The sequence below is a fragment of the Gordionus sp. m RMFG-2023 genome, chromosome 1, assembly GCF_954871325.1.
Source record: "Gordionus sp. m RMFG-2023 chromosome 1, tfGorSpeb1-WG-v2, whole genome shotgun sequence".
In the NCBI taxonomy this organism is placed as follows: Eukaryota; Metazoa; Nematomorpha; class Gordioida; order Chordodea; family Parachordodidae; genus Gordionus; species Gordionus sp. m RMFG-2023.
Window position 1 is genome coordinate 63,738,632 of NC_088775.1, and position 15,858 is coordinate 63,754,489.

Here is a 15,858-nt window from a genome sequence, read left to right on the forward strand (position 1 = left end):
TCTATAAAAATTATTTAAATTTTTATTTCACATTTTTTTACCCATGATTAAATATCGCTTCAATAACTAAAAATTCTGCATTCTTTATGATAAAAAAAATTCAAAGGAAGACGCATTTAATTTAATTCAATTTATTAATAAATAAACGTACACATAATATAAAAATATTTTTATTAAAATACGCGGAAATATATATTTAAAAAATGTTAATATAATATCATTATAAAAGTTCTATGTCCCAGCAATCAATAGATAAACATTGTTTCAAAGTGATGGATGAAAGGCGGTTATGTTTTTTAGTCATGCATTCCACCGCTTTGCTAAAGATTCTTTCGCTGGCAACACTCGTAGTTTTCTGAGCCAAAAAGTCTCTGGCCATTAAAGACAAAGTTGGATATATTGAGCTGTTTTTTTGCCACCAATCGAGTACATTGGTTGTCGGACTAGCTACTTCCTCTTTTAAATATGTATCTATTTCATCTGTGGCATGTTGTGGAATTTCTTAATTAGCCTTAAATAATAAAGACAATATATATATATAACTATGTAATCATATTTACCTTCTTAGTTTATTATGCATACGCACAGAATAAGGCATGGCTTCCATATCGGGCTCATTGTAATCGTACGCTGACGATCCTGACATTGTACTTTTATATTTAATATATAACGTTTCGAAATTTTTAAAATAATCAGGATTATTTATAAATTTAGGCAAAAATTTTTTCTTTGTCTTTGGGTCTAACAAACACGATATATAATTTGAAAGAGTATTTATGTGTTTCATATATATCTTTGATTTTTTTAACATAACACTAGCAGCATTTTTTAATGTTTCGTTTTCATGATTTTCACTAACATCTTCTAGTGTTTTGACAATTTCATCTATAAATAAAACTGCCGAACCAATTGTAGAATTTGTATCTGAGGATATTTCTTGGGTAATATTGAAGAATGGTTTCAAAAATATTTCAATATCTTTTAAAAATTTGGCGTCTTCATTATTTATAATAATTTGATTATCAGGAAGGCTGCCTTTCTTGCCTAAATCATTTACCACATCAATATTCTTTAAATATAAAATTAAATTTAAAAATGGTTTTTGTTATTACTTTGTTAATTATGGAAATCATTAAGAATTTGGAATTCCATCTTGTGACGACATCAAGTGGTATACGAGTCCCACCTGATAATTCCATATATTCCTTCATAAATTTGGGGGAATTATGCAACTTTTTAACGAATTTATTTATTTTTTCTAATTTTTCATTCATGATATTCATTCCTGAGCTCACTATTATATTTAATATATGAGCCAGGCATCTAATGCTATATAGAGAATAACCGTATTTATCTATATAAAATTTTGTCATAATAGACACAGAGGAGAGGAAATTTTTTGCATTATCGATAGTAATGTATGCCAAAAGATTGGAGAGAGGATAAAAGATTATTTGATATTTCCTCACCCGTATGTGGATGAGGTAAATCTATTAGATCAAGTAGGAAATTGACAAATTTCCAATATTTGTCAATATAATGTATTGTTATAGAACAATAAGATATTGAGTTTATTCCGGTCCATATGTCCGTTGTAAGGCAGATTTTACTATTGACCTGTTTAAGGTCTTTAATAATTTTATTTTTAGATTTTTTATATAAATTTTTAACATAGCAGGCAGCCGTCTGCCTGCACCATATTCTCTCATTTTTAAATATAAAAGAGAAAATATCTCTGAAATATGGAGATTCTATTTTATTAAATGAGATGTTACATTTTATAATATATCTCATAATTAATTTATTCAATTGCGTATTTTCACGAGATACTAAATTTCTTATCCCCACTGATGAATGTCTTTTTTTGTTTTTGTTTTCCATTTTTAAATGCGAATGTGATTTAGAAATGTGCCTTTTTAAATTTGCTAAAAATATATTATAATCGTATATTAAATTTTAATAATACATACTTGAGGCTGTATTTAAACTATAATGTATATTGCAGTATATACACTTTCGGCGAGATTTTGTCGGAGTCATCTTGAATACATTGGAAATATTTAACTTACTAGATGTAGATATATCTGAAATCTGTGATAAGTCACATATAATAGCATCTTGGCTAGTCAAAGGCTCTATCTATATATTATTTATACATAAAAAATATATTTTATCATTTGTGATTTATTGTTATTATAAAAAAAAGGATATATTATATTATATATTTTTAAAATTGTTAAAATTTTATACTATCGAAATATATTACATCTGAATCTGTGTCAAACCCACGAATATTGATTCCTTCATTGTTTATGATTTCATAACTATTTTCTACTGCAATGTGAAAACTATCGGCCTTTTGATTCTATAAAATATTGTGTATAGTTAATGTTGTTAATGTACTTATTGAGTTAATTTTTGGGCTAAAAATCGACCCAAAATGACTCTGGTAGAAATTGATGCATACTTATAATGGATCGAGATCGATAGAATTAAAGATTCAAGTAAGAATTGAATAAATAGATTAGAAAAATGAGTATAACCATGGTCCACAATTTATTTCAAATGAATTTATTAAATGGTGTAAAAACAAAAACGTAAAACATTTAAAAAATACACAGTATTATCCAAGAAAATTTTAAGTATTTTTATATCAATGAACTCAGAATTAAAATCACAATCCAAAAAATCTAAGCATTTTTGGATAGAGAATTTAATTCTTAGTTCAATGATATAAAAATAATTAAAATTACGTTTAAAATTTTAGCCTTTTCCCTTTGAAAAAATATTTTTTTAAAAAAATTTACCATTTAATTTATATTTGTTAATTACTACGTAATCCAGTGCTTACAGTATCTTTATACTTACTATCAATTTAGTTTTGAAAAAAAACTTAAAAATTCCATTTTTTAAAAATTGTATTCAACGAAATATAATTTAATCAAAAATTTAAATGTAAAATTTTATTTCGATTTTTTTTTAATAGTTTACAGGTAAAAAAAAAATCACGATACAATTTGACATCATTGAGCGAATTGCATGTATGAAAAAATATATATGTATTTATTATGAAAAGTTTTGAAACAATTACTATTCTGGTTAGAGTATAAATAAATTTCACATTTTTCACACTTAGTCCTTGAATATACGCTAACACATAATTTACACCTTTTTCGAGTTTTGGACGCTTCTGGCCAATGCCCTATATTATCATCTAACTTATGATATTACCTGAAATAACCTAGAACCTTTTTGTAATTTAGGAGTTTCATTTAAAGGTCTCCCTATTTTTCTTTTACTAATTTTATCTGCCATTAATAAAGCAGTAACTGTATGAATATTAGCACCTTCATGAACAGGGTTGTCAGGTCAAAATTTTCAAATTGTGGGAGAAATTCGGTATTTTGTGGGAGTAATATAAAAATTGTGGGAGAAATATCGGCCCGCAAAGGCCCGGCCAGCAGCCGGGATTTAGAATTGACTTAGTTATCCGCTTATTATTTTTTATAAATATAAAATCGAATCTATTTTCCAAAATAAAATAGGTAATTATTTTTCAAAATAAAATAGCCATTTTTCAAAATAAAATAGCCAACTATTTTCAAAATAAAATAGCCAACTATTTTCAAAATAAATTAGCCAACTATTTTTCAAAATAAAATAGCCAACAATTTTTCGAAATAAAATAGCCAACTATTTTTCGAAATAAAATAGCCAACTATTTTTCGAAATAAAATAGCCAACTATTTTTCAAAATAAAATAGCCAACTATTTTTCAAAATAAAATAGCCAAATATTTTTCAAAATAAAATATCCAACTCTTTTTCAAAATAAAATAGGTAACTATTTTCCAAAATAAAATAAGCAAATATTTTTCAAAATAGGTAATTATAGTACGACACAAAATTTCTTAAATACTATCTTTATTATTAAAATAACATATTGATTTATCATAATATATTAATTTTGTTTAAAAATAATAACCAACGCTCTTTTTAAATACAAAAGAATGTAAACAAGATAAAATTTTATAAAAAAATTGATATTTTATGCTAATGTATAAATAAGATTCTATAAAAAAACAAAAAATTTTAGTTAATACAATGGGGGAAGGGAATATTATATTTTGAGGCATAAAAAATCTTCAAAGCATAAATCAGTGCAGAGCAGTCTATCAACATCTATAGCAAAACAAAAATATTCTTCAAAAATAAGAAATAATACAGATGCAACTACAGTTGCGGAAATGGTAAATACCTATCATGCAGTACAACATTCAGAGAGCTACTTAACATCACAATGTTGGTTGAATCTTTCCCCATAATATTTAACGACTAATACAAATGAAAAGTATACTTTGTAGAACACAAATGAGCAAGGCTATCATCAATGTTTTAGGATATAAATCCAGAAGGTCAATTCTTGACGATTTGAAAGATGTGCAAACATATGCAATGCAATTCTAACAGATGCATCTAATAAGGAGATATCAAAACATTTCCCTTGATCCTCCCCTATTTCAACAAAATTAATGTCATTTCAATAAAATTATTAAAAAAATTTTGTCCAGATATGAAATATCCAAAGACATAGCTAACCATATATAATGGTAAATATGCCAGATTTGGCATTACCAATGAATTGCATGGCAGCTTTCTGATCTGATAATTCCTCAGGGAATTTGGCAAAAACCAGAGTGTATTTACAGAATTGAGTCAGCATAATGTTGGTTGACAGGTTCCTCCTAATACGCGCCATCGTAGAATTTTAAAATGTTACAAACCTTTAAAAAATAAATAAATTATAAAAGCTGTCCTAATATTTTGGAAAAAATTTTCAAAAATAAATGGCAGAAGTATATTTAGGAATTTTACATATAGGAAATCTACTATATGCTGTTAATATGCAGTTGCAATCAGAAGAATATAATTTAATAAAGGGTCACTAAATTATGCTGCAGAAATACCAAAGTAAGAATATTATTACTATTATCGGATAATTATTAATAAGATTTAATATGATGTCATGTTTGAGGAGATTGTAATGCTTCTTTATTTTTATGATTTGCCAAAATATTCAAAATATTAATTTTACAATGTAAAAAATAAATTTATTTGATTTTATGCAAATGTATAAATAAGATTTTATAAAATATAGAAAGTCAAATAATAGTTAATTATATTTTATTTGAGATTTTAATAATGGAACTAAACGTTTACCGTCGTTATTAAGATATTTATAAAATTCCTGGCATGACATTTTATAATTTTGTTTAACCATTAACTCGGCCTCTAATGTTGTTAAAGCAATTAGATTTCTTTCCTTTCTCGAGGCAGTCCTCATCAGGCTAAAAATGCGGTAGGATGAGGCATTAGAATGAGGTAAGGAGAAGACATACTCGCATATTTTTTCCAAGCATGGGGATTTATCGTTATTACGAAAAAATTCCACCCATTTCTCCTCTGCTTTTAGACCATCTAACTTTAAGTATTCTGGCGAATCATAAAAAATGGAAAAAATTACAATCTCTTCAAACAAGACTTCAATGTCTATCGGTAATTTTAATATATTTATTAAATTACAAAAACCATCAAATGATGGTTTCTGTTCCAAGGTCATAATATTTAAACATTTGTAAATAGAGTTATTAAAATCAAATTTTGATTGTAAATATTCTAAAATTGTCTTAATAAAAATATCTGCTTCATTTAAAAATGTATTAATTAGAGTATTATTTGAACATTTTAATATAATATTTTTAGCAATAGCGCCATAAAATTTATTATCTATTTTTAACTGTAGAGATGAACAGAGCTGTAGCATGATTTTGTGAATCTTTATCAATAAAGAATCTTCTGATTGCAACTGAATATTAACTACATGAAGTAGATTTCCTACATGTAAAACTAATCCCAAATATGCTTCTGACATTTCATCCTCGAAAAAATTTTTCAAAATTTTAGGACAGCTATAAAATCTTTATTTAAGAAGTATTTCTTTAAGGGTTCGTAAAATTTTAAAATTCTCTCGATGGCAGGTATTAATGATAACCACCTGATAGGTACATATCGCAACAACTCACACCATTCCAAATCAGACCACTCCACCAATTCTTTTAATTCAGTGACTCTTTTAGTTGATGCTAAATTCGTTAAAACATTTCATCACAATTACTTCGACATCTACAGATAGTACATTCAATGCCTTCTTGCAAGAATTATGCAGTATATGGCATATACAGCCAATTGGTATTAATTCATTATTGTGCTGCCTCAATTCGGTAAATACACTTTGATTTTTGCCAAAATTAACAGAGGCATTATCAGCGCAGAAAGCTGACATGCAACTCATTGATAACCCTGAATCAGCTATATTTACCATTATGTGGTTAGCTATATCGTTGGATTTTTCACTATCGGGTGAAAAAAATTTCAATAGTTTTATAGAAATGCCCTTATTCTTGTTGAAATAGTGATTTCCCTTATTTGATGCATCTGTTAAAATAGCATATGGATGTCCTTCTTTCAAATCGTCTAGAATTGACCTCTTGGATTCAGGTCCTAACACATTTGTGATAGCCTTGCTCATTTTTGTCCTACCACAAGTAAAGCTAGCACTTATTTTGGAGTCGTTTAATATTATGAAATGATGAAATGTGTGATAAAAAAAGGATGTTTGTATAAGATGACATGATAATCATAAAAACCATATGTGATTATATTTCGTGTTGTCCAAAATAATATCTTTTTTATGAAAATAAAAAATTGATTTAAATCGAAATTTTGTAAATTTAAAATAAAGTAAAAAATTATTTAAAAAGTATGCCCTGGGAATATATTCTTGCAAAGTTATATTAAATATCTATTAATTTGGCCAGAACAGCCATATGAAATCATTTATTCTGAAAATTTTATCAATGTTTAGTGCTTAATATATTATTTTAATTTTACAGTAAGATAAAATTATTAGCAAAATAGAACATTTTATTACTTAAATCTGTTTGGTATATGGGATATTGAATCCTGAATTACGTATTATTTCTGTTTTTTATTCATTTATAAATGCTGTATAGATGCTTACAGTCCAAGAATCTTGCAAGTAAGGTTTATGAAAGAGATTTCATTTTTTTCAAATTTTGACCAATCAAATTTTTAGCTTTGCTAGTCGTTCAAGTATATCATAATTAATCGTTATTTGGTGTGCATATGCATTTTGCATGATGGTACGCATATTTTTAAAATGATAATATTTGGTAGATTGTCGTTTGTTATAACTGAGTTATTGTTGAATAATATATCAATTAATTTATAATCTTTTGCTTGACATATACTTTATGGAATATTATAAAAGTAAGTAGTAAAAAATATTATTTAATCAATATTATTCATCCACTAACTTTATTTAAAAGAATTAGAGATTAGAATAATATCCACTTCTAAAAGTTCTATTCTTCTAACACAAAAATTTTGAAAATGTCGAGTTGGAGCACTGCAATTCTAGATAACGATATAAAATATATAAAATAATTTAGAATAATTTATAATAATTATACATACTGTTCTAACTTCTATTCTTTCTAACATAAAAATTTTGAAAATGTCGAGTGGAGAATTGGAGAATTTTATAAAAAATATATTTAGAGCGGAAAAATAAAATAAAAGAACTAGTATTTTTCGAATAAATATTTAAAATTTATTTTAAAAATATAAAAATAATCAAATACTGTCTCTCAAAATTATTATTATATTAAAAACATTAAAATGCTATAAAAAAAATTGTGGGAGATTTCTAATTGTGGGAGTTTTGTGGGAGTGTGTAAACTAAAAAATTGTGGGAGACACCCACTGATGGGGGGAGACATGGCAACCCTGTTCATGAATATTATCAAGTTCTATGTGGAGTGCATTTGTGGGCGAATCTATATCTATATTATCAATAATTAAAATTATCCTCACCATCATCAATATCTGTTAACGAAATATTACCTTCAATTTTAATTATTTTTATAAGACACTATAAAAATAAAAAATATAAATTCAATGTTAATAAAATAACTTATTAAATTCTCAATGATTTAATTTGGGATCATAATTTTAAAAATATATTTTAAAAATAAATAACTTAAACTATTTTTATTCTTATAATTTGTTAACGCCTAGCTGGCACCTAAAGGGAATGAGGGGAATAATTTTATTTTTTGGCATATAAAATTCATTGTTTTGTTTTGTTTTTTTTAAATTATATTTTTTACCAAAACGGGGGTGAGAGGGGGTATTTTTATTTTAATTTAAGAAAAAATTTACCATTTACTTTCAAAAAAATCAAAAAAAATAATGATTAACGAAAGAAAAAAATGAATATTATATACTATCTCTATATTTCGCGAGAAACAATTTATGATATTTATATCAATATTTAAACCAGGGTTGGCAAGTCGGTCAATTGATCAGTCACTTAACCAAAGGAGTATTTGACCTGGTCAAATTGATAACAATTTTTGCTTATTTTTTGGGTCAACAATATCAAGAGGGGAATCTCACTAGTAGTGAATTTAATGAAGTATGTGATATAATTCTAGAATTAGCTATTTTACAAGATAGTGATGACCAAAATATTTTAAGTGATATAATTAATTTCAAAAGCAAAAACAGCATGTTTAATATAGCGAATTAGGAAAGTAGTAATTTCCAAAAACAATCAATTCCGACCTCAAGTTAATTGATTAAACTTTGCCCACCACATTAAGAAATTAATAATTCCTAGTTCTACTTCTTATTTTGAAGGAAATAGGTCGATTTGGGTTAATATTCTTATAAAAATAGAAATCGATTGAAGATCTAAGACATCAGGAAAATTGATTAAAAAATATTAAAGAAAATAATAATATTGAATATGAATCAGAACAAGAATCTGCTACGGATAGCTAAATGTTAGTTATTTAATGACAATGAAATTTAAAAAATTAATAATATAGATATTAACTTAAAAAAACATATATTTGAATTTGACCATATTTTACCGGTCAAATATCGGTCAATTGACAGAAACTTATTTGACCGGTCAAATGCACAACCCTGATTTAAACCGCCGCTAAAAAAATATTTTGCAAATTATAGGTAACTAGGAGGGAAAAGGGAGGTTTTGAAGAAACATTTTTAGGATTTCATTGGATTTTTTGTTTAAGAAATAAGGACTCGTTTTTGACCCCTGTCCTTAAAGCAATTCTTCTACCCAATTGATTTAAGAACTTTAGGGAATGGGGACCGGGGTTTCCCAGAACGCTAAAAATTAAGGGAATAAATATAAAAGAATTAGGGAGGAATCTAGGAGTTCCAGGGGTGCGGTATTTCCGTTAGCCGGAAAGGAGGTAACACGCGAGACATCCCAGACAAGTCTTTTGCCGCCGTGATCCCGCTTGGTTAAAGAAACAAGACGAGCGCCAAAAAGAATTAGACGAATACAAAGAGGAACTTCTCATAAGAGAATATTATTGCAAAGTTTAGTTAATCATTTCATCAAAGGGTCAATAAAACCATTATCATAGCACTGAATTAAATCAGCAAAAAAACCGGGTCTAAAACCATCCAACCCACCTTTTTCCCCTTTTTAAAGGACTTCAAGCACTTAAGTACTTAATCACAGGTATGATTGGTTTGGGAATACTTAGAAATCTTAATCTCTAATTCATATTTTTTTTTATGTCCAAAATGTTTATTAAATTAGCAAAAAATAAGTTTCGATTTTTATATATTATTAGCTTCAATTTATAAGTAATATCATATTTTGAACAATAAAATTATTCAATACATATCATTATTAATAAATAAAAATGCATTTCAATATTTTATGGCCTAAAAAACCAATGGTTTAGGAAGCATCTTGAAGTGGTTTGCCTCACCCTGCTATCGGGACTTGTTGAACAAAATTATCACTTTTACAAAAATTAAAATTTAAAAAAATAATTATAATCTTAAGATTTTTTATAAGACACCTTTATAGAATATAGATTTAGGTATCTAATCTTAGAAGCTGCCAATTTTGTAAAAATTGGTTCGAATAACCCCAGTCTCTCCTATATAGATAAGAGTTTAAAATAAAGGGACCAATTGTTTTGACTATAAAAGAGTCGACTTGAGTTAATCAACTAATTCGAATAACGTCTAGAGACTCTGAGTCGGGTGAACTGTCTTTTTAACAACACAATGTCTTTTGTTGCTAAATAATTGACCGAGGCCGGCAAAACGACTCATATTTAAACCGGTTAATTAGTCATGAGTCGGCTGAAGCCCGACCCGTGCGCTATTTTTGAATAAAATATTTTTATCATTTCTCTAAATTGGTATCATATTAAATAACTTCTGAACCGGCTTGAACCCATGCCGAAAACACTAATTAGGTATAATAATTTAAATTAAATATATAAAAAAATATTAAAACTTACATCATCTTCATTTTTCTGTTGAGAATCCATAATAGTATTAGTATTTTCTAACTCCAAATCTCTAAATAAGGTCTTTTTTTTATAAAATATTGGGTTTATTAGTTTTAAATATAAAATTAATATAATTTACTCCATCTTCTACTATCTCTTGAGAATCCATCATAGTAATGGCATTGCTTGAAGAAGAAGATAAAGATAAACTACTCATTATAAATGTAAATTATTTAAAAAAAAAATTTTTTTTTTTTAAATATAAATTAAAATAAGAATTTTTTAAAAATAAAAATTTTATACAAAAACTTACTGGTGCCATCAAGGCGCTATAATCATTGAAAAATAATAAATATAATATAAATAATACATTTTAATGAAATAATTTAAAGAACCAAAAATCTTGCTAAATTATTATTACAAATTTTAAATAACATTGGGAAAGAGAAACGTAAGAGGGATTTATATTTTCTAAAATAATAAATTAAAGAAATGTACAAAAAAATAATGGTGCTAGGCCTTAAAAAATCAATAAACTTACTTTAAAATTTAAAAGGATATGTAATTAAAAAGTGTGCTCTCATCTCATAACCTCATCTAATCTTATGTTGTGATTTAATCTTGACGTGGATGCTACCTATTTCAAACAGTGCATTTAAAATTTAATAATTAAATTTTCTTTTCTTTTGGGCCACAGGTGAAATCATATTTTTATTCACGTCGATTTATATTCATCCATGTAAATAAAATCTAAGGAGTTTTTTAATCTCATAAGCTTTTCCCACATATAACATCCACAACAATTATTTGTACCTTGGACAAATGTTAAAATTTTATGAAGCATATATTTTTTAATGTTACCTGATAAATTTTAAATAAAAATTAAAAGTAAAAAATTTTTAACCGGTCCGCTCGTAATTTTTGATATTATTTAGCTAGCTCGCCCAATAAGATAAATGGGCGTAACTAAAAGTCTGCTCGTTTCAGCTAAAAAGTTGAAAAATAGACAAATGTTACTTTTCTATGGTACATTTTAACTGAAATTTTATTTTAACATCTTTACAATATATATTTTTACCTATTTGCTTTGAAAAAATTTAAAAATGTTCACTCATAACGATTATTACAGTGTCACTTTTCTATGATACATCTTCACTAAAATTTTATTTTAACATCTTTACAATATATATTTTTACCTATTTACTTTAAAAAAGTTCAAAAATAACGATTATGACAATTGTCACCTATCTATGGTACATCTTCACTGAAATTTTATTTTAACATCTTTACAATATATATTTTTACCTATTTACTTTAAAAAAAATTCAAAAAAGTTCAAAAATAACGATTATGACAATTGTCACTTTCTATGGTACATCTTCATTGAAATTTTATTTTAACATCTTTACAATATATATAATTTTACCTATTTGCTTTGAAAAAATTCAAAAAAGTTCACAAATAACGATTATGACAATTGTCACTTTCTATGGTACATCTTCACTGAAATTTTATTTTAACATCTTTACAATATATATTTTTACCTATTTGTTTTAAAAAAATTCAAAAAAGTTCACAAATAACGATTATGACAATTGTCACTTTTCTATGGTACATCTTCACTGAAATTATATTTCAAAATCTTTACAATATATATTTTTACCTATTTGCTTTGAAAAAAATCAAAAAAGTTCAAAAATAACGATTATGACAATTGTCACTTTTCTATGGTACATCTTCACTGAAATTTTATCTCAACATCTTTACAATATATATTTTTACCTATTTGCTTTAAAAAAATTCAAAAATAACGATTATGACACTTGTCACTTTTCTATGGTACATCTTCACTGAAATTTTATTTTAACATCTTTACAATATATATTTTTACCTATTTGCTTTGAAAAAATTCAAAAAAGTTCACAAATAATGATTATGACAATTGTCACTTTTCTATGGTAAATCTTCACTGAAATTTTATTTTAACATCTTTACAATATATATTTTTACCTATTTACTTTAAAAAAATTCAAAAAAGTTCAAAAATAACGATTATGACAATTGTCACTCTTCTATGGTACATCTTCACTTAAATTTTATTTTAACACTTTTACAATAAATATATTTTTACCTATTTACTTTTCAAAAATAACAATTAATATTTTTGTATGATGGTATATCTTCACTGAAATTTTATTTTTACATCTTTACAACATATATTTTTACCTAAAAAATTTATCGAAAATAACGATTATGTTATGTTTAATGACTTAATTTAGTCGACTTTATTAGTTCTTTTAGTCGACTTAATTAGTTCTTTTAGTCGACTAAATTTGTCGTTTTGGTCGACTAAATTAGTCGTTTTAGTAAACTAAATTAGTCGTTTTAGTAAACTAAATTAGTCGTTTTAGTCGACTATGTTAGTAGTTTTAGTCGACTATATTAGTCGTTTTAGTCGACTATGTTAGTCATTTTAGTCGACTATATTAGTCTTTTTATTCGACTAAATTAGTCGTTTTAGTCGACCAAATTAGTCGTTTTAGTCGACTAATTTAGTTGCTAAAGTTTTTAGTCGAATTTTTCGACTAAAACTATTAGTTAGTCGTGTGTTAGTCGACTAAATTTAGTCGATTAACAACACTACCCCTTGGCGTCAATATCTTGACTCATGAACCTCACTTTTTTAAAAAAAGGCTTTTGGCTAAGTTAGGTACTAACCCATACGATAATATCTTTCAAACACTTTTTTGATGTTGTTTAAGTGAGCTTCATCGTTATTTCCAGTTATAAGTATATTATTAATATAAAATATGACATCTTTTATATCATAAGATCTGGTCCATGATTTGTTGTAATATTGCAGATGAGGTCTTTAGACCAAGAGGAAGTCTAGTAAATTGGTAGTATCCCTTGTGAGTGAATATTGTCAAAAGATTTCTCCAACTTTTATCAATGGGAATCTGTAGAAACGCAATTTTAAAATTGATCTTAGTAAATTTATTTCCTCCCGAAAGTTTAGCTATTAAATCATTTATTCGTGGAAGTGGATATTTGAAATCTTCTAGAGCTGGGTTTATAGTATCTTTAAAATCAGCGCAAAGCCTAATGCTCCCATTATCCTTGTAAACGGCGGTTATTGCACATCGAACATCTTTGACCGACTCGATGATTTTTTCTTGTATCCATCTATTAAGTTCTTTGCTCACAAGATCAATTTTTGCATAGCGGTATACGTCGGACATTTTACTTCATCTTCACAATTTCTATCAATATTTGCTATGAACTTGTTCAAGATATTTTTGAAAGCGTTAAACCATGAACGTCCTAATAATCCATTTTTTCAACTGCTTGTAAATTTTTTGTGATACCTTCATAATTTACTTTTCAGTTGTCCCAATAATCTTGATTATGTTCCCATCTTAAGCTATTATTTTTTAATTTCTGTTATGCCAAATTTATTAGCTATTATATCATGAATTATTATACAAATTTTATCCTGTATCAACTTGAATTGTGGTAGTGACATTATTTAATTTTAGAGTAGTCATAAAAGCACTGTCATCACCATTTTACGTGTTCTCAGCCAAATTGTTGACATTAAAATCATTATCAGTATTGTCTTTGGCAGTATCAACTTTGTCTTCAACAATTTCTTCGATGTTCATATTGAAATTATTATTGTTTTATCGATTTTGGTCATCGTATTGGATTTGTTTTCTCTTATTATTATTACGTCATGTGTTGTTTCTACCGTGGTGGATATTCGAATTATTATCATACTGCCTATAATTGTTATTCTGGTAGGATCGATAATTATTGTTATAATAGCCTCTAAAATTGTTATTGTTATAATTTCTATAATTATTATTGTAATTTCTATTCCTATCATTAAAAATTATTATTTTATCTGTTATCATAATTTTGTCTAAAATTATCATTAGAGTCTAATTGATTAGGTCTATTATAATATTCACATTCCTACAATTATATATAGGAAAAGTGTTATAAATTATTTTGGTTACTTGAAAATCTATCAGAATTCTTATGTTTGTTATCAACAGTGTTACTAGTATTTGTATTTTTATTAAACTTTTTATCATTGTACACATAATTTACAATATCACATTTCATCTAAAGTTAAATCAACAATTTTATTTAATTTATGTTTATTGTTCTCATTTAAACTAGATACCCTAAGTTTTTCTTTTATACGGTCATCATTAGGAAAGCCGCATAGTTTATTAAGTTTAGACAATCTTAGAGACCAGCCCAAAAATGTTTCATTATTGCCTTGAATGGCATTATAGAAATTATTGATTAAATCATTTAAATTCTGATTAGGTACTAAGTACCTTAATTTTTTAATTATACAATTAAAGTCCAAAAAATCAATATCTATGATAAATATCTAATTTTATCGTACACAACATCTGATATTAATAAGTAAATAACCTTAGCAGAATCGGATGATATGCTATTAGAAAAGTAATTAATTACTCTGTCAATGTATATGTTAGAATCCTAAAAAAAATCATGGATTTTGGCAACTAAACCATTTGAAAAGATACATATAGATAATGCTCGTCCGTTTTTCACAGAGAATTGGTTGATGCCTATAGTAATTTCCAATTATTGTTCCTGTCAAAAACATTATAACTGAAACTACATTAAAAGAAATTTTTAAAACCATCTCGCTATTTGGAATACCTGAAACTATAGTTACTGATAATGGTACTAACTTCACAAGTAATGATTTTAAAAGATTTTGCAAAGATTACGGCTTAAAACATATACTTAAGTCCTCATACCACTAGCAGTCTAATGGCCAGGTGGAACGTATGGTGAAAACTTTTAAGACGCACATGGGAAGAAATATAAAGAGTGATTTAGATACTTCATTTGATAAATTCTTATTTAATTACAGAAACATACCAAATGCTACAACAGGAGTTGTATCTCCTAAAAGAATGTTTAATCGCGACATTAGAATTAAAAGGGATTTATTAAAACCGTTAGAGGAAAAAGAAGATGGAGATAATGTAACATTATCATAAATAGAACCTTGAATGTGGGAAATTTTATTTAGTATAAAATACAAGATGATAATGGGATAGGCATGATCACACACAAAGAAAGTGACATGATGTTCCAAGTTAAAACAGATAAAGGTGTTATAAGGATACATTTAGACCAGTTAATAAAAGGAATATGTTATAATACATTTTTAAATTATGATACTAATCTAAGAAACTTTTTAAGGAGGGAAGTGTGGACATAAATAAAGATAAATTAACACCAATTTCTAGACCAATACGAATAAAACAAAAACCTGTTTATTTAAAATATTATATAACTTAATATATAAAATAATATTTACTAAAACGCGAAAATAAAGTAAGCATTAGAAAAATATGATATAATAATCT

General features: G+C 26.3%; 2 protein-coding genes across 3 annotated transcripts in view; one reads left to right on the forward strand and one right to left on the reverse strand.

Annotated features, from left to right (window-relative positions):
• LOC135924362 (general transcription factor IIE subunit 1-like) overlaps window positions 1–15,858 on the forward strand; it is an 82,138-nt gene that overhangs the window by 33,150 nt on the left and 33,130 nt on the right. The window lies entirely within an intron of this gene.
• LOC135922079 (uncharacterized) lies at window positions 158–1,252 on the reverse strand. The gene is made up of 3 exons (XM_065456497.1): window positions 1,113–1,252; window positions 561–1,069; window positions 158–511 (listed from the first exon to the last, which is right to left on the reverse strand). The coding sequence occupies exons 1-3, from the start codon at window positions 1,209–1,211 to the stop codon at window positions 472–474; spliced, it is 648 nt and encodes a 215-aa protein (XP_065312569.1). The 5' UTR covers window positions 1,212–1,252; the 3' UTR covers window positions 158–471.